Genomic DNA, 27020 nt, shown 5'->3' on the forward strand with positions numbered 1-27020 from the left:
TCTGAGCCAAAATCTGATATTCACCCAACTGAGCCACCCAGGTGCCCTATATCCTCTTCTTTTGTGCATGAAGGTTAGCATATTTATATATACTTTTTTATTTTGTTTTTTTCCACATATTAGTATGTATTAGAAATCACTCCAGCTAGTTTTAAGGAGCTCTTCCTCATGTTTTTTCAATAGCTGCATGGTACTCCACTGTATGGATGTATTTTTGTTTATTTAAGTACTCCCCTATGAATTAGATATCTAGGGTTTCCCCCCAGTATTTTGCCACTACAAGCAGTGTGTAAATTCATATTATTCCATCAATAATATGAAAATATATTATCATATCGTAAAGATAGATTTTCAGAAGTAGGATGCTGGGTCATAAGGTAAGTGGATATATAGTTTTGTTGCATATTGCCAGATTTTCCTCCAGAAAGATTATACCAGTTTGCATTCCCATCAACATATTCTCATATCCTGTTTCCTCATACCCTCACCAACAAAGTATATTGTCATATTTAAAAATTTTTGCTACTCTAATAGGTGAGAAATGGTATCTCAGTGTTATTTTAGTTTGCATTTCCCTAACTGTATGTGAGCTTAAATATTTTTCATATGTTTGAAGGCTATTTTTATTTTCTGTGTGTGTGTGTGTGTGTGTGTGTGTGCGCGCGCATGTATGTGTAAAAGTGTCAGAGTTCCTGGGTAGTTCAGTTGGTTAAGTGTCCGACTTTGGCTCGGGTCATGATCTCATGGTTTGTGTGTTGGAGCCTGGGATTAGGGTCTCTGCTGTCATCACAGAGCCGGCTTTGGATTCTTGGTCTCTCTGTCTCTCTGCCCCTCCCTGACCCTTACATGTTCTCTCTCTCTCTCTCTCTCCCTCTCCCTCTCTCTCTCTCCCTCTCCCTTTCTCTCTCTCAAAAATAAATAAACATTAAAAATATAAGGAGGGATGCCTGGGTGGCTCATTCGGTTGAGTGTCTGACTTTGGCTGAGGTCATAATCTTGTAGTTCATGAGTTTGGACCCTGTCAGCTGTGCTGACAGCTCAGAGCCTGGATTTTGTTTCGGATTCTGTGTCTCCCTCTCTGTCTGTGCCTTCCCCACTCATGCTCTCTCTCAGAAATAAATTTGAAAAAAAATTGAAAAAAATATATATATAAGGAAACAGTGTCTTTGAATGACACATTACCCCAGATGGTATGACAGATATATACAAAACATTTCATCCAAACAACAGAATGTACATTCTTTTCAAGGGCATGTGGAAAATTCTTTAGAATAGATTGAATGTTAGGCCAGAAAGCAAGTCTGAATAAATTTAAGAAGATTGAATTTATACTATGCATCTTTTCTTCCCACAGCAGTATAAAACTGGAAGTGAATCATAAGAAAAAAAACTGGAAAAAGCACAAACATGGGGAGGCTAAACAACATAATAATAAACAACTAATGGGTCAACATATAAATCAAAGGGGAAATCAAAAATTACATGGAGACACAAGAAAATGAAAATGTAATGGTCCAAAACATTTAAGACACATAAAAAGCAATTCTAAGAGAGAAATATATAATGATACAGGCCTACCTGAAGAAACAAGAAAAAGCTCAAATAAATTATCTATTTATTTATAATTATATATCTGTTTATAAACCGGGGCACTTGGGTGGCTCGGTTGAGCATCCAACTCTTGATTTCAGCTCAGGTCACAATCTCCTGGTTCATGGGGTTGAGTCCTGCATGGGCCTCTGCACTGACAGCACAGAGCCTGCTTGGGATTCTCTCTATCATTCTCTTTCTACCCCTCCCCCACTCGTGTGTGCTTGCTCGCTCTCCCTCTCTCTCTCTCTCAAAATAAATAAACATTAAAAAAAATTATCTAACCTTAAACCGAAAAGAAATAGAAAAAAGAACAAACAAAGCCCAATGTGAGTAGAAAGAAGGAAATAATAAAGTTTAGAGCAGAAATAAATGACGAAGAGACAAAAACAAAAACCAAAACCAATAGAACAGTTCAACAAAAGCAGGAGCTGGTTCTTTGAAAACAAATAAAATGATAAGTCCTTAGGGGCGCCTGGGTGGCTCAGTCGGTTAGGCGTCCGACTTCGGCTCAGGTCATGACCTCACAGTCCGTGGGTTCGAGCCCCACATCGGGCTCTGTGCTGACGGCTCAGAGCCTGGAGCCCATTTCGGATTCTGTGTCTCCCTCTCTCTGCCCCTCCCCTGTTCATGCTCTGTCTCTCTCTGTCTCAAAAATAAGTAAACATTAAAAAAAATAAAAAAAAAATTGATAAGTCCTTAGGCAGACTCTTCAAGACAAAAAGAGAAATGACCCAAATAAGTAAAACCAGAAATGAAAGAGGACAAGTAACAACTGGCACCACATAAATATAAGATTGTAAGAGTAGTTTGAAAAATTATATGCCAAAAAATTGGACATCCTAGAAGAAATGGATAAATTTCTAGAAACACACAATCTAACAGACTGAATTAGGAAGAAATAGAAAATCTTAAAGAAACCATTGGTAATAACAAAATTGAATTAGTACACAAAAGACTACCAAAAAATAAAAGTCTAGGACTAGATGGATTCACAGGTGAATTCTAAAAAACATTTAAAGAAGAGTTAATGCTTATTCTTCTCAAACAATTCCAAAAAAATAGGAGAGAGAGGAAGGAAAGCTTCCAAACTCATTCCATAAGGCCAGCATTACCATGATACCAAAACCAGACAAATACACCAATACAGAGAGACAGAGAGAGAGAGAGAGAGAGAGAGAGAAAAGAAAACTACAGTTCAAAATCCCTGATGAACATAGATTTAAAAATCCTCAGTAAAATATTATCAAACCACATTCAACAATACATTAAAAGGATCATTCACCACTACCAAGTGGGATTTATTCTGGGGACGCAAGGATGGTTCAATATCACAATCAACAGGATACTCCACATCAACAAAATGAAGGATAAAAATCATGATTATCTCAGTAGATGCAGAAAAAGCATTTGACAAAATTTAACATCCATTCATGATTTAAAAAAAAAAAAAAAACTTTCCCTAATGTGACTTTAGAGAGAACATACCTCAACATAATAAAGGCCATCTATGAAAGAAAAAAAAAGCACAGTTAATATCATACTGTATGGTTAAAACCTGAGAGCTTTTCCTCTAAGATCAGGAACAAGATAAGGATGTCCTGTCTTACTACTTTTCTAACACTACAGCATAGTGCTAGACATTCTAGCCACAGCAGTCAGACAAGAAAAAGAAATGAGACATCCATATTGATAAGGAAGAAATTAAGCTATCATTGTTTGCAGATGACATGATACTGTACACGGAAGACCCTAAAGACTTTACCAAAAAACTATTAGAAGTAATAAATAAACTCAGTAAAGTTTTAGGATACAAAATTAATATCCAGAAATTGATAGCATTTGTGTGCACTGATAACAAAGTAGCTGAAAGAGAAATTAAGAAAACAACTCCTTGAGCACTGGGTGTTGTATGGAAACCAATTTGACAGTAAATTTCATATATTAAAAAATAAATTAAATAAATAAATAAATAAAAAAGAAAACAACTCCATGTGTAATTGCACAAAAAATAATAAAATACCTAGGAATAAACTTAACCAGGGGGGTGAAAGACCTGTATTCTGAGGACTGTAAAACACTGATGAAAGAAATTGAAGAGAAATGAGAAGGTATTTCGTGCTCATGAATTGGAAGAATTAATATTGTTAAGATGTCCATACTACCCCAAACAATCTGAAGATTCAGTGCAATCCCTATCAAAATACCAATAGCATTTTTCACAGAATTAGAACAAATAAGTGTAAAATTTGTTTGGAACCACAGAAGAGCCCAAATATCCAAAGCAATATTGAGAAATAGTAAAGCTGGAGATGTCACACTTCCAGATGTCAAGATATATTACAAGCTGTAGTCAAAATAGCATGGTTCTGGCACAAAAATAAACACATAGATCAATGGAACAGAATAGAGAGCCTGGAAATAAACCCATGCTTATATGGTCAATTAATCTGTGACAACGCAAGAAGATACAATGGGGAAAAGACTGCCTCTTTAATAAATGGTACTGGGAAAATTGGATAGCTACATGCAAAAAAATGAAAGTGGACCACTTTCTTATACCATACACAAACTCAAAATGGATTAAAGGCCTAAATGTGAGGCCTGAAATCATAAAAATCCTATGAGAGAACATAGGCAGTACTTTTTCTTACATCAGCCATAATGACATTTTTTTCTAGATATGTCTCTTTGTATGGCTTCAGCTCAGGTCACGATCTCACGGCTTTGTGGGTTCGAGCCCTGCATCCGGCTCTGCACTGGTGGTGCAGAGCCTGCTTGGGATTCTCTGTCTCTCCTTCTCCCTCTGCCCCTCCCCTATTTGAACTGTCTCTCTCAAATAAATAAAAACTTAAAAAAAGAAACTTTAAAAAAATGGGCAGAGTACCTGAATAGACATGTTTCCAAAGAAGACATGCAGATGGCCAACAGCCATGAAAAGATGCTTCCATCATTAATCACCAGGAAACTGCAAATCAAAACCACAATGAGATACCACCTCACACCTGTCAGAATGGCTAAAATAAAAAGACAAGAAAAAGGAAGTGTTGATAAGGATGTGGAGAAAAAGGAACCCTCATGCACTGTTGGTAGGAATGTGAATTGGCACAGCCACTGTGGAAAACAGTATGGATGTTCCTCAAAACATTAAAAGTCGAAATACTATATGATTCAGTAATCCCACTACTGGATATTTACCCAAAGAAAACAAAAACACTAATTTGAAAATTTATTGTAGTATTATTTGTAATAGCCAAGGTATGGAAGTGATCTAAATGTACACTGATGAACAAATGGATGAGGAAGATATGGTACACACACACACACACACACACACACACACACACATGCATGCACACTATTACACAGCCATAAAAGGTTAAGATCTTGCCATTTGCAACTACATGAATGCACCTAGAGGGCATTATGGTAAGTGAAATAAGTGAGAATGAGAAAGACAAATACCATATGATTTCACATGTGGGGAATCTAAAAAACAAAACAAATTAAAAAACAAAAAACAGAATCAGACCTGTAAATACAGAGAACAAACTAATGGTTCCCACAGGGAAGGGGAATGGGAGTGTGGGCAAAATGGGTTAAGGGGAGAGGGGATAAGAGACTTGGAGTTTTGGAATGAATAAGTCACAGGAATAAAAGTCACAGCATAGGGAATGTAGTCTGTGGTATTATAATAGCATCTTATGGTGACAAGTTAGCTACACTTGTGGTGAGCATAATATAATATTTAGAGAAGTTAATTCATTAGGTAGTACACATGAAACTAATATAATGTGTTTCATCTATACCTAAAAAAATTTTTTGTAAAGAATATTAGGGGCTCCTGGGTAGCTCAGTTGGTTAAGCATCCAACTTCGGCTCAGGTCATGATGGGTTCAAGCCCCGCATCAGGCTTTGTGCTGACAGCTCAGAACCTGAAGCCTACTTCGGATTCTGTGTCTCCCTCTCTCTCTGCCCCTCCCCCCACTTATGCTCTGTCTCTCAAAAATAAATAAACATTGGGAAAAAAAAGAATATTAGTCTTTTGTCTGTGGCTTATATTGTGAATATTTCCCCAAGTTTGTCAGTTGTCTTTTTGTGTATGTTGTTTTTGTCATGCAAAAAAGGCTTGTTTATACTAGATTTACTTCTCTTCCCAGGCCAGAGTTAGTGTAGCATCTCACTAATAGCATTAAGATCTTATACTCTTTCTATCTTTCTACTACCAAGTGTGTTGGCTTCTTACCCCATAGTTGTAGGATGGTTGTTAAGCCTTTAGGCATCACAACAGTGTTCCAGGGAAAAAGAATTAGAAAAGGCAGTACTAGCCACATACATCTCTTTTTATCAGAAAAGCAAAAGCTTTCCAATTAATTTCCCAGCAGACTAGGTCTATTGGCCAGGACTGAGTCCTGTATCTCCTGACTACTTGGAAGTCTTCTTTGATAAAGTTTATAAAAACCCAAGTATTTTATTCTTCTAGCCTCTATAGTGGTAGAAAGGGGAAAATGTATAAAAATAGAGAGGGGGAATAGCAATGGATGTTGTCAGCTCATCTATCAGAGCCTCACAAAAAGGAGGGATAAATAATATCAAAGAATTAAGCATTGGTTATGGGGTCCCTTATGGGAGAGTTGGTATCTATCTGGATGGCAGTATTTCTGACAGTTTGAAAACCTTGTGTTATGTTTACTTTGGCAACTCCTTTGCTGATATAAAGTGCCCAAAGAAGCAGCCTGTCTCTTTAACAAATGTTTCAGTTAACTTCTTTGTCCACTGTAAGTGATGACAAAAAAGAAAAAGAAAGAAGGAAAGAAAGAAAGAAAAATTAAAAAAAAAATCAATCCTACCTCAAACTTTATTAGGTTAAAAAATGAAATTATTACCACATATACCTGAAAAATCTAGCAGTATATCATATGCAATTACAACTTGATCCAGGCTTTCTTTTTTAAAAAAAATTATTTTTAATGCTTTTATTTATTTTTGAGAAAGAGAGACAGAGTGCCAGCAGGGGAGGGGCAGAGAGAGAGGGAGACACAGAATCTGAAGCAGGCTCCAGGCCCTGAGTTGCCAGCACAGAGCCTGACGTGGGGCTCAAACCCACAAACTGTGGTTTGACCTGAGACAAAGTTGGATGATTAACCAACTGAACCACCCAGGAACCCTAATTCAGGCTTTCAAATGGTATCAGTAGGACCCAATTCCTTTCCATCTCTCAGCTCACGGCACTAATGTGCAAACTGAACTCTCAGCTAACCTCCCTTCATATAGTAGCTCTTGTTAGGTCCAGGCCTATATACTCACAGCCTCAAATCCAGTGAACAAAAGTGCTTCTCTTTCCCAGTGATTTGAACAAAAGTCCTGGTCTTATACCTTGGCTTAAATTATTTCATATGCTTATCCTTGAACAGTCACTTTGGGCAGAGAGATGCAGGGCTGCCATTGTACTGAGTCACAGGCCCTGTCTTGATTATCACAAGGAAAAGCAAGAGACTATCATCAGCAAAAGCAGAAAGTAGATGCTGTTCACTGTAGTCCTTTATATTTTGGGAACCTCCCTTTCAGAGAAATACTTCTAAATGATTAGTAGGCATCATTCACTTCACTTTTACTAAACTGTAAAATTCTAATTAAATGTAAGCAGACTTCTGCAGCTTATTAGGGTCATATTCTTCAGAAGACTACTCCCACAGTTCTTTATGTACCTAGTAATATAGAGTGCCTACACAGCAAAATATTGACTGGTAGGCATTGTCTTGACTAATAAGTCTACTAATATGTGTATCTATATTTGTACTGGATTAAGAACCATGATATCTGAGTTTAAGTTCCAGGTAGGTAGCTGTTAGTTTTATCACTTGACCAGTTATTTTGTATATGTATTGTGGAAATAGTAAATTGTTTTATTTACCTTGTGGGACTGTTGTAAGAATCAAGTAGATAAAAGATTGGAAAGGACTTCAAAAATTATAACTATCCAAATACAGGCAGATGGATTCCTGCATCTCATAAAATTTCCTAACAATTTTGTTTTATTTTGGTATTTTGAAAATACTTCTATATAATTTAAGTGGCAGATAAAAACAATACAAAACAATAAAATCATAAAAATAAACTGCACTATCACCATATATTTTAGAGAAAATATTTACTTTTAGCTAGAGTAATTTTGGCCTCTGGTCTATGCTTGAATTATCTTTCTAATAGATTGGTGTTTTGTTTTGTTTTTTTCCTTTCCTAGGTCCCTCTTCAGAAGACTATCAGAAATGCCATAGAGAAATGTAAGAACTAATATTTTATTTTAAAGTTGTCAAGCTTTTGAAAACCCTGTGTTATAATAGTTATATAGCTGGAATGATTATTAGCCCACAAATTTAGGTATTCATTTATTCAGTGTTTGTTGAGGAATCATTATGTGCCAGAAGTATTCTTACAGGTAGAGATACATTGTAATTAATGAAATAGATTAAAAACAAAATCTCTGCCCTCAAGTCCACATTCTACTTGGATGAGATAGACAATAAGTGAATGAACAAATTCATTCTGTTCTATATGGTAATGAATGCTGTGGATAAAAAGCAAGATGGGGGCTAGAGAGTATTGGAAGGAAGGTTCACTATTTTAAGTAGTGTGGTGAGAGAAGTCATAAATGAAATTTGAGCAGAGACATAAAGAAGGAAACAGAGAAAGACATGTAATTCACAGGAGAAAAGAGGATTCCAGGTGGAGGGAATAGCTGAAGCAAGGCTCTGCGCCAAGAAGGCCTGGGCTCCTGGGATGGAGTGTGGGAGAAGGAAAAAGAAGATGAAATGAGAGAAAAAGCCATATCATATAAGGCATGGTAGCTGAATGTAAGTGGATTGGAAAGCCTTTGAAAGGGTTAGAAGAGTAACATGATACAGCTTAGGTTTTAAAAGAATCACCCTGACTACTGTGTTGTGAATAGATTATGAAGAGACAATTATAGTTATAGTGAGATATAGTTAGGAGACTATTGTCCTAATCTAGGCAAGAGATATTGGACCAGAGTGGTAAGAGTATAGGTAAGAACTAGCTTTTGGAACCAAATCCAAAGGATTTTGGATATATTTTGAAAGCAGAACTAACAGGGTGGTCTGTTATTCATTGATGGAATGAATGGTGGAGTATGAAAGTAGTCAAGGCTGACTCCGCACTTTTGGCTTAAGCAACTAGAAGATGGGAGAGACTGAGGAGAAACATTACTGAGCAAAGATCAAGACCTTGGTTTGTGGCATGTAGACTGAGGGTAAGGCGTGTGTGAGAGCGACAGTATCTAAATTCAAGGAGGTGGTCACAGTCTGGGGGTGGTGTCATTTCTAAAATAGAAAAGGACATTAATTTTTAAGAAGTATTATCTTTCCTGTTACTTGAGATTCTTACCTCAAGAATCCTAGGAAACAAGATTGCCATTCTGTTTTGCATGAATGAGGGAACCAAGAATCAGGACAGGTTAAGTAACTTTTCCAAGGCCAGTAGCAAAACTGGCCTTTAAACTCAGGTCTTTCTGATTCTAAACATTCTACCTTGTCCTCCATATGTATTGTCTCACACTGAAAAGTATATAAATGTATTACCTTTTATTAAACTATTTGTTCATATAGATATGGTAACATTTTCTTAACCAGTTGTGTTCTTTCTACAGATATTTTATAGTATACAAATGTTATTGTAGGGACGCCTGGGTGGCTCAGTCATTTGAGCGTCCCGACTTCGGCTCAGGTCACGATCTCACAGCTTGTGAGTTCGAGCCCTGCGTCGGGCTCTGTGCTGACAGCTCAGAGCCTAGAACCTGCTTCGGATTCTGTGTCTCCCTCTCTCTCTGCCCCTAACCCACACGCATTCTGTCTCTGTCTCTCTCAAAAATAAATAAACATTAAAAAAATTTTTAATGTTATTATTGTAAAGATTATTTGAGGATTCTCTACAGTTACTGAAAAATTGAGACTAATCATTAATTTGTTCCTATTATAGAGTGATGACATTAACCGACCAAAATATTTCTCAGAGACCAAAGAGTACTTTCCATTCAGAATCAGGTAATAAACAGTGAAACTAATCATTTTCATAATTCTGTATTTCTTTATTTTTGTGATAATGCAGTATTTTTAGGAAATTGGTAGCCCAGGAAACTGAGTGCTTTTTAGCTTGGTTATATTTTAAAAAATGAAGATATGTGAAGTTAGAAAGATATGTGTGTCTTTAACTATCACTAAAATACCCATTATTAATTCATTTCATAAACATTTACTGAGTATATACTCTGTATTAGGTGTTGCTATATATACCAGTAAAGAGTAGTATTAAATCCTTGCCTCCTAAGTTTCAGTCATGGGAGAGGAAGATAATCAGTAAACATTTATATTGCGATTATGTGTGATGATTGAAATTAAAAGGATAAACACAGTGTCTTGCATTATAGGCACTCTATAATTTAGTCTATTATTGGAATAAACTTAGACATTTCCAACCTTATTAATCCATGCTGTATCTCAGATTTCCATTTTTATTTCCTGAATCAAGTTTTACAGCATTTATTTGTGGGTAAACAAAGAATTGCTGGTTTTACTCTTAATAGGCAAGTTTGTATGAACTAAAAGAAAAAAATAAGTTTTTTGCATCATTTTCACTTTGAGAAATACTGCTACTGAGTATTTTCTAAATGTCAAGTATTATGTTAGGATTTCTGGGTATAAAAATGATGAAAATAGTTGCTCTTTTAAGGGAAATTAATCAAGTGATAAAAACTAAACTTGTAAAAGCACCCATCTTTCAAAGGAGTAGCATCTACTACGCTGGAGGGTGAGCATTAGAAGAGGAATTTTTGTATAAATCTAAGAGTAAGGGAGCTTGTGAACAAGAGAAGAGAGGTTATCAAAGTGAAAGTAGTAAGGGTTCCAAAAGCAATCATGATTTTACTTAGGTCTTGCCCAATAAAAAGTTTTCTTTGGCTGTGGAAAATACTATTTATAAAGCCTGATAGTGAGTCAGAACAGTGATTCTGGAATTATGTATGCTTTTGTATTCTTACTTTTATGTGGTTGATTAACTTGCAATTTAAAATTAAATGACATCTTACTCAAGAATTACTTTTTACTTCCTTAATTCAACAAATCCAACTGTGTTCCTATGTCACATTCTTTACTAAGTGTTAGAAACTTGTCTAGTCATAGAGACAAACATAAACAGGTAACTACTTCCCAGGTAACTCCTGCACAGTCTCCTCTGCAATCTAATCTGCCACTATTAGCCATTAAATGTGGAAGTTCTTCAAGGCCAGTTCCTAGATTTTAATCTTTTTAAAATGTACCCCTAATATGTACAGGTGTTCTATAAATAGCAGGGTCTCCAAGTTTTCTCTCAATCTAGACTTTCTTCTGAGAATAAGACCCTTATATGTAGCTGCCTTCTGGACATTTCCCCTTGGATGTTTCAGAGATAACTTATCACACCATTCATTAATTCCATTCATTCAACAAATATTCTTTAATCACCTACATTGTGACACAAAGTTTCTTAGTTGCTGGGGAACATGACAGAGTCCTTGCCCTAACAGAGCTGCTATAGTGGAGGAAGAAAGATAATAAACAGATAAACAAATGAATATATATCAATATTAGAATAAAAATAAAGCAGGGCAAAAACAGGGTATGAGTAGGGATGCTATTTTATGATTTTTTTAAAAATTTTATTTATTTATTTTGAGAGAGAGTGTGTGAGGAGGGGAGAGGCAGAGAGAGAAGGAGAGAGAGAATCCCAAGCAGGCTCCATCCTATCAGTGCACATCCAGACATGGGGCTTGATCCCATGAACCACAAGATCATGACCTGAGCCAAGATCAAGAATTGGACCCTCAACCACCTGAGCCACCCAGGTGCCCCAAGGGATACTATTTTATTGTATTTTTAAATTTTATTTAATTTTTTTATTTTTTTATATAATTTATTGTCAAGTTAGCTAACATACAGTGTATATGGTGTGCTCTTGGCTTTGGGAGTAGATTCCTGTGACTCATCACTTACATAAAACACCTAGTGCTTACCCCGTTAAGTGCCCTCCTCACTGCCCATCACTCATTTTCCCCACCCCCACCCCCTTCCACCCTCAGTTTGTTCTCTGTATTTAAAAGTCTCTAGGATAAGCATCTCTGAGGAGATGATATTTGTACAAAGCTTGAATGTGGGTCATGTGAAAATCTGTGATAGAGTATGCCGGCAAAGGGAACAACAAGAGAAAAGGTCCTAAGATGGGAATGAGCGCAGCATGTTTGAAGAAGAGAAAAGAGGTTAGTATGACCAGAGCAAAATGAGTTTAAAAAAAATGAATGACTGCAGTTGTGTTGAGGGCTAGTCAAGTGGTATAATGTAGAGTCTCCTATGCCATTGTAAGGAGTAAGAATTCTATTCTAAATGTGCTGAGAAGTGGGATGATGATATTGGATACATATTTTTTTATAATTTTTAAATGTTTTTATTTATTTTTGAGAGACAGAGAGAGACAGAGCATGAGTGGGGGAGGGGCAGAGAAAGAGGGAGACACAGAATGTGAAGCAGGCTCCAGGTTCTGAGCTGTCAGCACAGAGCCCGACATAGAGCTTGAACTCAAGAACTGCGAGATCATGACCTGAGCTGAAGTCAGACACTTAACTGACTGAGCTACCCAGGCGCCCCTTGGATACATATTTTAGAATAATCACTCTGGCTGCTATGTGGAGATAGACTAAGAAGGCAAAGAGACCCTGTTAAACTATTGTAGTGGTCAGGTAATGGTATGAGACTAACGTGGTAGCAGTGGTCTGATTTGGAATATATATATATATATATATGTATATATATATATATATATACACATATATGTATATACATATATATATATATATATATACCTTTAGTGTTTTATTATTTTTGAGAGAGAGAGAGAGAGAGACACATTATGAATAGGGAGGAGCAGAAAGAGAGGTAGACACAAAATTCAATGCAGGCTCCAGGCTCTGAGCTGGTAGCACAAAGCCCAATGTAGGGCTCAAACTCATGGACTGTGAGATCATGACCTGACCGAAGTTGGATGCTTAACCAACTGAGCCACCCAGGTGCCCCCGGAATATATTTCAAAGCACTAGGATTTTCTGATTAATCTGTATGTTGGGAAAGAGAAAAATAAATGTCAAGGAAGAGTCTAAAATTATTGGTTTAAGCAAGTGGATGAATGATGGTATCATTTCTTGAGAAAGCACTGGAGGACAGAGCAAGTTGGGAGGATGATTAAGAGAATTTGGTTTCCTTTTGGGATGAGCACTGGGTGTTGTATGGAAACCAATTTGACAATAAATTTCATATTAAAAAAAAGAGAGAGAATTTGGTTTCAACATTGAATTTTATCTCTCTACTCCTGTACCTAATGTTTCATGAAATGATGCAGACAAAAACATGTATGTGTTGTGTAATTCCATATATATGAAGTTCAAGAACAGGCAAGACTATTTTGGATAGTAGAAGTAAGAATAGTGGTAATCTTTGGAAAGGGGGTGCTGAATGGGAAGGAACATATAGGAAACTTTTGACGTGTTGGAATATTTTATACCTTGATTTGGGTGGTGATTATATGGGTGAATACATACATATTTAAGATTTGTGCCTACTATTGTGTACGTAGAGTTCTTCAATAAAATATTAAAACATTAAGAGACTTATTAGCCTTCAAGTAGAGATGTAATGAGAGCAGTTTGTGATACAGGAGTCTGGAGTTTAGGGCAGAGACTGGAGCTATAAATAAATATCTGCAGTCAAGAATATAAATGTTTTAAAGCCATAGGATCAGATGAGATCACCTAGGAAGTGGCATAGAAAACAAACATGCAAAAAGAATGTAAATGAAACACTTGAGCATTTAGAAGTAGCTGTAACAAAAGTTACCAAGAGAATAAATAAAGCAGGAATTGAGGACTGAGAATCGTCACAACCAAGACCTAACTTGGTCTTCCACTAGTGTCTTCCATCTATCAAGTGTAGCTTAGCAGACTGGAAACATCGGGATCATTCTTGACACCTTCCTCTTTGTTACTTCTTAGACTTAATCTATTACCAAACCTTGGTACCAATTTTATCTGTTACAGAATTCTGAAACCTACTACTTCCCTCTACTTGAGGAGATGAAGATGAGTGAAGTGGTTAGTCTCAAGGGTTGCCAGATTTAGCAAGTAAAGATGCAGAATGGTCAGTTAATTTTGAATTCAGATAAATAATTTTTAATATAATTATGTCACAAATATTGTATATGCTTGTACTATTACATGGCATATACTTATACTAAAAAACTACTTGCTCATCTGAAATTCAAATTTAAATGGGTATCCTATTTGTATCTAGAAACCTAATTAGCCTCTGCAACGAGGCTGGGAATGTATATGTATTATAGGCAGGCATCACAAAAATCAGGATTTTATATGCTAAGTTAAAAAGCTTGAGTTTTAACTGGGAAGTGGAAGGCCTTGGGGAAGTTTTAAGCAGATGATATTAGACTTGTATTTTAGGTATGTAACGTGGGTAGTGGAGTACAGAGGGGCAAAATTGAAAAACTACTGAAATAATCCGAAGGGAAATCTCTTGTTGCCTTAAAGCAAGGTATTAGTGTTAAGAACAAAGAAAAACCAAATTTGCATATTAAGTACATATGCTAGGTAACTTTGGCAGAAAGCAGACAGTCAAAAGATTTTTGTTGCTTTTTGGATTGAGTCTGGAGAGTGAAAAAAAAGAGAAGAGTCAGGACTGAGTAGGAGCCATGAAAGGGACCAGAGGGAAAATGTTCATGCTTGTTGTACTGATGTCCAATAAGGTAGGGCAGGAAAGGTTTCTGCTCATATTTGTGGGACCTGAAATTAGATTGCTGTGGGTTTGGGAGTAAACAGGAGGAGAGGAAGTTATGTTAGTAATGTGGACATGCCTGTGGATAAGAGGAGAGAGGGGATATAGCATGAAGGGGTATTGGGTACAGATAAAGTTTTTGTTAAGATCAAAGAGTCCTGACTATCTTTTAAATGTTGATAGAAAAGTTGCAGTAGAGAAGTTTCAAGAGAGCCTGAAAATACAGGAATATGGAAATGAAAGGATAATTAATGAAGAATTTTAATCACACACACCTTTCTCTATTAATTGAAAAGTAAATATTTTACATAGAGCTTATTTACGCCTATGAAACCTGGGACTCTTATCTATAGCAAGTCAGATTATTCAACATATATTAAGTTTTTCTTCTGAAACTACTACAGAGATGCAGTCATTGAAATCAGGGTTTTGTTTTTCAAATTTGAGTTCTATTTTCTATACTTATAGTTAAGGAGAGGTTAAATAATTAAAATATTGAAGTATCTTTTTCTTTACAGATAATGCAGCTTGTGAAGTTTTACTTGCTGAGAAAACTTACCCTTCAGCACCTGAAAAAACAAAGAAAAAAGCAAGTATTAAAGCAGAATAACTACATAAACCATAAATTTAATTAATATAGAGCATATTCTTTTTTTTTTTCAATATATGAAATTTATTGTCAAATTGGTTTCCATACAACACACAGTGCTCATCCCAGAGCATATTCTTAACTAACAGTTTTATAGGAATTATTTTTCAGTTATTTAAGTCAATAATTTCAAATATTTTTTGAATTTAGTAGTTAATATTATTGTTACTTGAATATATACTCTATATAGGTTTAGTGAAAGAGAATTGAAATTTACAGATTTTCCAGATTCCTTTTGGATAAGTGGATGTCTATTAAACATTCATTTAAGGTGAAAATAAGACATTTGCTGTATGTCCACAGCAGTGTTTTCTGCTGAGGAATATTTGTGAATTAGTACTTTAGTCCTAGAGTCTAGAGATCTTTGGGGAGGAAATTGAATTTTGTTTTGTATGTAATAGAGCTACTATTTGAGTGAGTATTCAATGCTAAGCATTATTCTAAGCACTTCTTTTATAAATTGTATCTTTTCCTTATAGCATTCCTATCACCTAAGTTTTTGTTTTGTTTTGTTTTGTTTCCACCCATTTTATAGCTGAGAAAAATGAGATCTAGATATTAATTAGTATGTTTGAAGAGTTTGTGGCAGGTCTTTCTGGATCTAATCCTGTATTCTTTACACTACACTTTACTGTCATTGTATACATTGGGGAGAAAATTGCAAAAGGGCAAGACTGTCAGTAGGAAGACTCCGTAGGATGAAGTTGCAGATATTTTAGGTGCAAGATTGTGGTGGCTTTGGGGCGCGTAGGTGGCTCAGTCAGTTAAGCGTCCAATTTGGGCTCAGGTCATGATCTCATGATTTGTGAATTCAAGCCCTACATCAGGCTGTCTGCTGTCAGTGCAGAGCCCACTTGGGATCCTCTGTCTCCCTCTCCCTCTGTCCCTCCCCTGCACGCAATCTCTCAAAAGTAAACATTAAAAAAAAAAAAAAAAAGATTGTGGTGCCTTTGACTAGGGTTTTTTGTAGGAGAGATGGAAAAATAAGCATGGATTCAAGATAATTATGCCTGTAGAGTTCAAGAATCGGATATAGAGGGTAAAAGAATGAGAGGTGTCAAAAAAGACATCTAGGTTTCTGTATTAACCAGCTTTGGTGGATAAAGGTGCTATTTACTGTGATAGGAAAGGCAGGAAGTTTGAGGGCACCTGAAAATGAAAATGTTGGAAGGACCATTGGCTACAACTCTGCAGGTTAGGACAGAAAAGAAGTGTACAGTGTTTTAAATTCATAGAAATAGATGAAAGCATGTTAGAAAGAATGAGTATCTATCAAGTGAGGAAGAGACAAGAGTCCAGGATCATTCCTTGGAAAGCTTTATGGTCAGGTACAAAAGTAAGAATGGACAGAGAAAAGGAGGGAAATAAACAGAATATGGTATCATAGAAGACAAGAGAGGAGAGCATTTACTCCTAAAAGAGGGAGTGGTTAACAATGCTGAATGTTGCTTGGAATCCCAGTGTTATAAAGAACTTTATAAAATTGGAGGACTTCAAATTTCTGGTCTAGCATGTAAGGAACTTAGAAGTCACCTCTCTGTCCTAACAAGTAAAAAGCTGAACAAAGTGAAAAATCAACAACTCTTTTTAGGCATGTCAGAAAAATAAGGTCATAGGCTAAAGTGCTGCAGTAAAACTTGGAAAGACAGGTCAGTGGATATAGATAATCATGACTTACTGGAACAGAAATGTGTGAACAGAAACCTCCCTGAGAACCAGTGCTGGAATGGGAACCAGTGCTAGTGTGATTGGTGAGTTGCTGGAGGCTCACTGAGGACAACACTGAGAGTTAAAAACTCAAGAGGAACACAGTCATCAGGGGGCCTCAATACTTTTATGAGCTTTACTTCTAGGAGGGACCTCTACCAAGTCCTCACAGTAAATATCAAAGAAAAATCCCCTCATGCTTTTAGTAGTGAGAAGGGAAAAAGAACCATTTGGAAATACACTAGAATATTCTGTTCTTTTTTGTTCTTTTTTAATGTTTTTTAAAATTTTTTTATTTATTTTGAGAGAAATATAAAGCAGGGGAGAGGGGGAGAGAGAGAGAGAGAGAGAGAGAGAGAGAGAGAGAGAGAGAATGAATCTCAAGCAGGCTCCATGCTCAGCATGGAGCCCAACATGGAACCTGATCCCACAAACCTTGAGATCATGTCCTGAACCAAAATCAAGAGTTGTTTGCTTAACCAACTGAGCCACCCAGGTGCCCCTGGAGTATTTTGTTCTTAACAAAGCCTTCCATCAGAAGAAAATATTTTACCAGAGCTTAATTTGCTGGTATTTTAGCAGAGGCTATCCTACCTGGGGGAAGGGAAGTACCCAACTCCAGCCAGCTCTGCTTTTTCAAATGAGGAAAGAAAAATACTCCAATTCTAGCTTCCTCTAACTTCCACATGGGGGAATGGAAATACCCAACTACAGGGGAGCCTGGGTAGTTCATCTGGTTAAGGGTCCAACTTTTGATTTCAGCTCAGGTCATGATCTCATAGTTTGTGAGTTCAAGCCCCGCATGGGACTCTGCACTGACAGTGCGGATCCTGCTTGGGATTCTCTCTCTCCCTCTCTCTCTGCTCCTCCCCAACACGTGTGCACCCTTGCTCTCTCTCTCTCTCAAAATGAATAAATAAACTTAAAAAAAGGACAGGAAATACACAACTACATCTCTCTCTAGCTGTGCTGTCCCACCTAAGGAGGTGTGAGAACCAAGAAACACTGGTGAATTTTACCATCCAGAAGCACAGGCTAAACAATAAACAAAAAAGATGTCATCACAGCCCTATGACTGCTTCCCCTCCCCCCACATCTTACCACTACATTACTATAGGCCTATTTGCCACAGTTCCTGTTAACCAGTACATCTTGTCTACCTTTTAGCAAAAAATTACAAGGCATATTAAAAGGCAAAAAAAAGTTTGAGAGACTGAATAAACATCAGAATCAGAGTCAGATGTGGCAGTAGTATTAGAATTATCAGACCAGAATTTTTAAATAACTATGATTAATATGCTAAGGACATTATAGGAAAAAGTAGACAACATGCAAGAACAGATGAATAATATAAACACAAAGATAGATGTTCTAAGAAAGATCAAAAAAGAAATGCTAGAGATTAAAAATACTATAGCAAGAATAAAGAATGCCTTTGATGGACTCATTAGTAGACTGGACACAACTTAGGAAAGAATACCTAAGTTTGAGGATATGACCGAAGAAACTTCCAAAACTGAAAAGCAAAGAGAAAAAAGACAAAAACAACAAAAAAACAAAACAAAAACCAGACTATTCAATAACTGTGAAACAACTACAAAAGGTGTGACATACACATAATTGGAATTCCAGAAAGAAAAGAAACAGAAAAAGGAACAAAAGCAACATTTGCAGCAATAATGAGTCAGAATTTCCCAAAATTATTGTCAGATACCAAATCATAGATTCAGGAAGTTCACAGAATACCACACAGGATAAATGCTCCCAAAACTACATCTAGATTTATTATATTCAAACATCAGAAAATCAAAGAGAAAGAAAAAATTTTTAAAGAAGCCAGAGGGAGAAAAACACCTTACTTATAGAAGATCAAAGGTAAGCATTACAGATCTCTCCTTAGAAACTATTAAGAAATAAAAGACTGAAGTGAAATATTTGCTGAGAGAAAAAAACAACCAAGCTAGAATTCTATACCTTGTGAAATTCTCCTTCAAAAATGAAGGACAATTAAAGATTTTCTCAGACAAACAAAAATTTATAATTTGTTGCCAGTAGGCCTTCCTTTTAAGAAATATTAAGGGAAGTTCTTCAAGGAGAAGGAAAATAATATGCCAGTATAAGTTTATCTATCCTAATAAATGTAGCACTGTGTTGCAGTACGTTAAATAAGGGAGATTGTGCATGAGTATGGTCAAGGGGTATATGGGAACTCTATGCATTTTGCTCAATTCTTCTGTGAACCTCAAACTTCTCTAAAAAATTTGTTAGTTTTTTAAAAGTCAGTTGCATTCACAATCAAGAAGGAAACCAATGACTCTAGCATGAATAATTTTAGTGGACTGGTGACAGGCAAGCCAGATTAGAAAAGATTGAAGAGTTATAGAAAAGAAGGAAATATAACATATAAAAAGAAGTAAATTGGGACACCAAAAACATAAAACATATGTGGAGGTGGGGAGTAGAATATTTTTGTGCAGTCGAAGTTGATTTGTTATCATCTTAAAATAGACTATTAAAAGTATTTTGAAAGCCCTATGGTAATCCCAAAGCCAAAATCTTTAAGAGACTCACAAATGATAAAGAGAAAAGAATCAAGGCATACCACTATAAAAATCATCCATTCATAAAGAGGGGCACCTGAGTGGCCCAGTCCGTTGAGCATCCGACTTCAGCTCAGGTCATGATATCACAGTTCATGAGTTCGAAACCCGCATTGGGCTTTGTGCTGACAGCTCAGAGCCTGGAGCCTGCTTCAGAATCTGTGTCTCCCTCTCTCTGTCTGCCCCTCCCCTACCTGCAGTCTGTCTCTCTCTCAAAAATAAATAAAACATTTAAAAAATTTTTTAAAAGATCATTCGTTCATAAAAAAGACAGCAAGAGAGGAAGAAGGGAACAAAGGAACTGTAGAACAATCAGAAAGTAATTAAAAAATGATAGTGCTTACTATCAGTAAGTTCTTACCTATCAAAAATTACTTTAAATGATTAAAATTCTTCATTTAAAAGACACAAAGTGGGGGAATAAAAAATAGCGCAACTACATGCTGCCTACAAGAGACTCATTTAAGCTTTAAAGACAATTAAGCTGAAAGTGAAAGAATGGAAAAAATTATTCCATGGAAATGGAAACTAGAAGAGAACAGGAGTATACTCCTGATGATAAAAGGTATACTTTTATCAGACTAAATAGATTTTAAGTTAAAGCTGTAATAACAGACAATGTTATTACATAATGATAAAGGGGTCAATTCATTAAGAGGATATAACAAGTTAAATATATACAGACGCAATACTGAAGCACTTAATTATATTACATAATCATTAATAGGTCTCAAGGCAGAAATACACAACAATGCAATAATAGTAGAATACTTCGATACCCTATTATTCAACAATGAATAGATGATCCAGAGAGAAAATCATGGAGGAAATAATGGATTTGGACAACACTTTAGACCAAATGGACCTAACAGACATATACAAAACATTTTATTTAACAACAATAGAGTCCACATTCTTCTCAGTGCACATGGAACATGCTCTAGGATAGATTACATGTTGTGGCACAAAACAAGTCTTACCAAATTTAAAAAGATTGAAATTATATCAACTATCTTTTCTGAACACATTGGCATGACACTAAAAATTTGTAACAGAAGGAAAGGGGGGAGGGTGTCTGGGTGGCTCTGTCAGTTAAGCTACCGACTCTTGGTTTTGACTCAGCTCATGATCTCATGGTTCATGGGTTTGAGCCCCATGTCTGAACTATCAGAGCCTGCTTGGGATTCTGTCTCTCTGCCCTTCAGCCACTCATGCTCCTTCTCTCTTTCTCTCAAAGACACTTAAAAAAAGGGAAAGGGAGAACATTCACATATATGTGAAAATTAACACATTTGTGAGCAACTAATGAGTCAAAGAAGAAATCAAAAGAGATACCAAAAATATCTTGAGACAAATGAAAATGGAAACACAACATACCAAAACTTAAGGGATGCTGCAAAAGTAACCCAAGAGAGAACATTATAGTGATAAATACTGTCCTTAAGAAAAAATTAAGGTCTCAAATAAGCAACGTAACCTTATACTGCAAGGAACTAGAAAAAGAACAAAGTCCAAAGTTAGCAGAAGGAAAGAAATAAAAATTAAAGAAGAAATAAATGAAATAGAGATTAGAAAGACAATAGGAATCATTAACAAAACTAAGAGTTAGTTTTATTAAAAGATGAACAATTGAAAAACTTTTGTCCAGTTTAAGAAAGAAAGAGGGGTGCCTGGGTGGCTCAGTCATTTAAATGCTCAACGCTTGATTTTGACTCAGGTCCTAAACAGTTTGTGAGTTCAAGCCCTGTGTGGGGCTCTGCACGGCAGTGTGGAACCTGCTTGGGATTCTCTCTCTGATCTCTCCCTCTACCTCTCTCTCTCTATCTTTCTCTCTCTCAAAATAAATAAATAAACTTTAAAAAAGAAAGAAAGATTACTCCAATTAATAAAATTATAATGAAAGAGGAGACATTACAGTTCATACCACAGAAATACAAAGGAACATAACAGTACCATGAGTAATTATACATAAACAAATTAGATAAATATATGGATAAATTCCTAGAAACAGATAGAAACTTACCTAGACTGAAAAATTAAGTAATAAAAAATCTGAACAGACAAAAAGCAAGGAGACTGAATCAGTAATAAAAAATCTCTGGCAATTAAGACACCAGATGACTTCACTGGTGAATTCTACCAAATGTATAATTTTAAAAAAAAATTATTTTAGAGAGAGAGCATGAGCTGTGGAAGAGCGGCAGACAGAGAAAGAGAGAAAATCTTTTTTTTTTTTACTATGAAATTTATTGTCAAATTAGTTTCCATACAACACTCAGTGCTCATCCCAACAGGTGCCCTCCTCAATGCCTATCACCCACTTTCCCCTCCATCCCACCCCCCCATCAACCCTCAGTTTATTTTCAGTTTTTAAGGGTCTCTTATGGTTTGGCTCCCTCCCTCTCTAACTTTTTTTCCCTTCCCCTCCCCCATGGTCTTCTGTTAAGTTTCTCAGGATCCACATAGGAGTGAAAACATATGGTATCTGTCTTTCTCTGTATGACTGATTTCACTTAGCATAACACTCTCCAGTTCCATCCATGTTGCTACAAAAGGCCATAGTTCATTCTTTCTCATTGCCATGTAGTATTCCATTGAGTTTATAAACCACAACTTCTTTATCCATTCGTCAGTTGATGGACATTTAGGCTCTTTCCATAATTTGGCTATTGTTGAAAGTGCTGCTATAAACATTGGGGTACAAGTGCCCCTGTGCATCAGCACTCCTGTATCCCTTGGGTAAATTCTTAGCAGTGCTATTGCTGGGTCATAGGGTAGATCTATTTTTAATTTTTTGAGGAACCTCCACAGTTTTCCAGAGCGGCTGCACCAGTTTGCATTCTCACCAACAGTGCAAGAGGGTTCCTGTTTCTCCACATCCTCTCCAGCATCTATAGTCTCCTGATTTGTTCATTTTAGCCACTCTGACTGGCATGACGTGGTATCTGAGTGTGGTTTTGATTTGTATTTCCCTGATGAGGAGTGACATTAGCATCTTTTCATGTACCTCTTGGCCATCTGGATGTCTTCTTTACAGAATTGTCTGTTCATGTTTTCTGCCCATTTCTTCACTGGATTATTTGTTTTTCAGATGTGGAATTTGGTGAGTTCTTTATAGATTTTGGATACTAGCCCTTTGTCCGATATGTCATTTGCAAATATCTTCCCATTCTGTTGGTTGCGTTTTAGTTTTGTTGATTGTTTCTGTTGCAGTGCAGAAGCTTTTTATCTTCATGAGGTCCTCATAGTTCATTTTTGTTTTTAATTCCCTTGCCTTTGGGGATGTGTCAAGTAAGAAATTGCTGCGGTTGAGGTCAGAGAGGTTTTTTCCTGCTTTCTCCTCTAGGGTTTTGATGGTATCCTGTCTTACATTCAGGTCCTTTATCCATTTTGAGTTTATTTTTGTGAGTGGTATAAGAAAGTGGTCTAGTTTCATTCTTCTGCATGTTGCTGTCCAGTTCTCCGAGCACCATTTGTTAAAGAGACTGTCTTTTGTCCATTGGATATTCTTTCCTGCTTTGTCAAAGATTAGTTGGCCATACTTTTGTGGGTCCAATTCTGGAGTCTCTATTCGATTCCACTGATCTATGTGTCTGTTTTTGTGCCAATACCATGCTGTCTTGATGATTACAGCTTTGTAGTAGAGGCTAAAGTCTGAGATTGTGATGCCTCCTGCTTTGGTCTTCTTCAATATTACTTTGGCTATTCGGGGCCTTTTGTGGTTCCATATGAATTTTAGGATTGCTTGTTCTAGCTTCAAGAAGAATGCTGGTGCAATTTTGATTGGGATTGCATTGAATGTGTAGATAGCTTTGGGAGTATTGACATTTTAACAATATTTATTCTTCCAATCCATGAGCACGGAATGTTTTTCCATTTCTTTATATCTTCTTCAATTTCATTCATCAGCTTTCTATAGTTTTCAGCATACAGATCTTTTGCATCTTTGGTTAGGTTTATTTCTAGGTTATTTTATGATTCTTGGTGCCATTGTGAATGGGATCAGTTTCTTTATTACTCTTTCTGTTGCTTCATTATTAGTATGTAAGAATGCACCTGATTTCCGTACATTGATTTTGTATCCTGCGATTTCGCTGAATTCATGTGTCAGTTCTCATAGACTTTTGGTGGAGTCTTTTGGGTTTTCCATGTATAATATCATGTCATCTGCAAAAAGCAAAAGCTTGACTTCATCTTGGCCAATTTTGATGCCTTTGATTTCCTTTTGTTGTCTGATTGCTGATGCTAGAACTTCCAACACTATGTTAAACAACAGCGGTGAGAGTGGACATCCCTGTCGTGTTCCTGATCTCAGGCGGAAAGCTCTCGGTTTTTCCCCATTTAGGATGATATTATCTGTGGGCTTTTCATAAGTGGCTTTTATGATGTGTAAGTATGTTCCTTCTATCTTGACTTTCTTGAGGGTTTTTATTAAGGAAGGGTGCTGAATTTTGTCAAATGCTTTTTCTGCATCGATTGACAGGATCATATGGTTCTTATCTTTTCTTTTATTAATGCGATGTATCACATTGATTGATTTGCAAATGTTGAACCAGCCCTGCACCCCAGGAATGAATCCCAATATATCATGGTGATTAATTCTTATATGCTGTTGAATTCGATTTGCTAGTGTCTTGTTGAGAATTTTTGCATCCATATTCATCGGGGATATTGGCCTGTAGTTCTCTTTTTTTGTGGGGTTTCTGTCTGGTTTGGGAATCAAAGTAATGCTGGCTTCATAGAATGAGTCTGGAAGTTTTCCTTCCCTTTCTATTTTTTGGAACAGCTTGAGAAGGGTAGGTATTATCTCTGCTCTAAATGTCTGGTAGACTTCCCCAGGGAAGCCATCTGGTCCCGGACTCTTATTTGTTGGGAGACTTTTGATAACTGATTCAATTTATTTGCTGGTTATGGGTCTGCTCAAGTTTTCTATTTCTTCCTGTTTGAGTTTTGGAAGTGTGTGGGTGCTTAGGAATTTGTCCATTTCTTCCAGGTTGTCCAGTTTGTTGGAATATAATTTTTCCTAGTATTCCCTGATAATTGCTTGTATTTCTGAGGGACTGGTTGTAATAATTCCATTTTCATTCATGATTTTATCTATTTGGGTCCTCTCCCTTTTCTTTTTGAGAAGCCTGGCTAGAGGTTTATCAATTTTGTTTATTTTGTCAAAAAACCTACTCTTGGTTTCATTGATCTGCTCTACATTTTTTTTAGATTCTATATGGTTTATTTCTGCCCTGATCTTTATTATCTCTCTTCTTCTGCTGGGTTTGGGGTTCTTTGCTGTTCTGCTTCTATTTCCTTTAGGTGTGCTGTTAGATTTTGTATTTGGGATTTTTCTTGTTTCTTGAGATAGGCCTGGATTGCGATGTATTTTCCTCTCAGGACTGCCTTCGCTGCATCCCAAAGTGTTTGGATTATTGTATTTTCATTTTTGTTTGTTTCCATATATTTTTAAATTTCTTCTCTAATTTCCTGGTTGACCCCTTCATTCTTTAGTAGGGTGTTCTTTAACCTCCATGCTTTTGGAGGTTTTCCAGACTTTTTCTTGGTTGATTTAAAGTTTCATAGCCTTGTGGTCTGAAAGAGTGCATGGTATGATCTCAATTCTTTTATACTTATGAAGGGCTGTTTTGTGACCCAGTATGTGATCTCTCTTAGAAAATCTTCCATGTACACTCGAGAAGAAATTATATTCTGTTGCTTTGGGATGCAGAGTTCTAAATATATCTGTCAAGTCCATCTGATCCAATGTATCATTCAGGGCCCTTGTTTCTTTATTGATTCTGTGTCTAGATGATCTATCCATTGCTCTAAGTGAGGTATTAAAGTCCCCTGCAATTACTACATTCTTATCAATAAGGTTGCTTTATGTTTGTGATTAATTGTTTTATATATTTGGGGGCTTCCGTATTTGGTGCATAGACATTTATAATTGTTAGCTCTTCCTGATAGATAGACCCTGTAATTATTATATAATGTCCTTCTTCATCTCTTGTTACAGCCTTTAATTTAAAGTCTAGTTTGTCTGATATAAGTATGGCTACTCCAGCTTTCTTTTGACTTCCAGTAGCATGATAGATACTTCTCCATCCCCTCACTTTCAATCTGAAGTTATCTTTGTGTCTAAAATGAGTCTCTTGTAGATAGCAAATAGATGGGTCTTGTTTTTTTTATCCATTCTGATACCCTATGTCTTTTGGTTGGCGCATTTAGTCCATTTACATTCAGTGTTATTATGAAAGATAGGGGTTTAGCGTCATTATGATGTCTGTAGGTTTCATGCTTGTAGTGATGTCTCTGGCACTTTGTCTCACAGGATCCCCCTTAGGATCTCTTTAGGGCTGGTTTAGTGGTGGTAAATTCCTTTAGTTTTTGTTTGTTTAGGAAGACCTTTATGTCTCCTTCCTTCTATTCTAAATGACAGACTTGCTGGATAAAGGAGTGTTGGCTGCATATTTTTTTTCTGTTCATCACATTGAAGATTTCCTGCCATTCCTTTCTGGCAGCATGTTTACTCCTAGCTGGTTTGAGAATTTTCTCTTTATCCTTGTATTTTGCCAGTTTCACTATGATATGTTGTGCAGAAGATCGATTCAAGTTACATCTGAAGGGAGTTCTGTGTGCCTCTTGGATTTCAATGCCTTTTTCCTTCCCCAGATCAGGGAAGTTCTCAGCTATAATTTGTTCAAGTATACCTTCAGCCCCTTTCTCTCTCTCCTTCTGGAATTCCTATGATATGGATATTGTTCCATTTGATTGCATCACTTAGTTATCTAATTCTCCCCTCATACTCCTGGATTTTTTTATCTCTCTTTTTCTCAGCTTCCTCTTTTTCCATAATTTTATCTTCTAATTCACCTATTCTCTCCTCTGCCTCTTCAATCCGTGCTATGGCTAACTCCATTTTATTTTGCAGCTCATTTATAGCATTTTTTAGCTCCCCATGACTATTTCTTAGTCCCTTGATCTCTGTAGCAATAGATTCTCTGCTGTCCTCTATGCTGTTTTCAAACCCAGCAATTAATTTTATGACTACTATTCTAAATTCTTGTTCTGTTATATTGCTTAAATAGTTTTTGATCAATTCATTAGCTGTCGCTACTTCCTGGAGTTTCTTTTGAGGAGAATTATTCCATTTCATCATTTTGGGTAGTCCCTGTGGTAACTCCAAACTGCAGGACACTTCCCCTGTGCTGTTAGCAGTAACTTGTGTCAGGGCCACAGTCAGACCTGATGTCTGCCCCCAGCCCACCACTGGGGCCACAGTCAGACTGGTGTGTACCTCATCTTCCCCTCTCCCAGGGGCAGGACTCACTGTGGAGTGGTGTGGCCCTGTCTGGGCTACTTGCATACTGCCAGGCTTGTGGTGCTGCTTTGATGGGATCTGGTCAAGGGCGTATTAGCCAGGTGGTTCTGCAAGGTGCACAGGGGCGGGAGGGGCAGGCTTAGCTAGCTTTGCCTTCGGTGGTCCCTTGTGGGAGGGGCCCCACAGCACCGGGAGGGAAGCGGGCCTGTCGGAGGGATGGATCCACAGAAGCACAGTGGTGGGCGTTTGCACGGTGGCAAGCAAGTTCAGTGACGGGAATTGGC

The 27020-nt window shown here is 36.8% G+C and overlaps 1 protein-coding gene across 3 annotated transcripts in view; it reads left to right on the forward strand.

The window, feature by feature from the left end:
* Positions 1–27020, forward strand: part of MEIKIN (meiotic kinetochore factor) — a 78315-nt gene that overhangs the window by 14642 nt on the left and 36653 nt on the right. For all 3 annotated transcript variants that reach the window (XM_058737053.1, XM_058737035.1, XM_058737044.1), the window contains exons 7-9: positions 7835–7874; positions 9586–9650; positions 14990–15060. In XM_058737053.1, coding sequence (XP_058593036.1) covers positions 7835–7874; positions 9586–9650; positions 14990–15060 — 176 coding nt within the window. The remainder of the gene's footprint in view (positions 1–7834; positions 7875–9585; positions 9651–14989; positions 15061–27020) is intronic.

This window comes from Neofelis nebulosa, chromosome 1 (genome assembly GCF_028018385.1).
Source record: "Neofelis nebulosa isolate mNeoNeb1 chromosome 1, mNeoNeb1.pri, whole genome shotgun sequence".
NCBI classification, from domain to species: domain Eukaryota; kingdom Metazoa; phylum Chordata; class Mammalia; order Carnivora; family Felidae; genus Neofelis; species Neofelis nebulosa.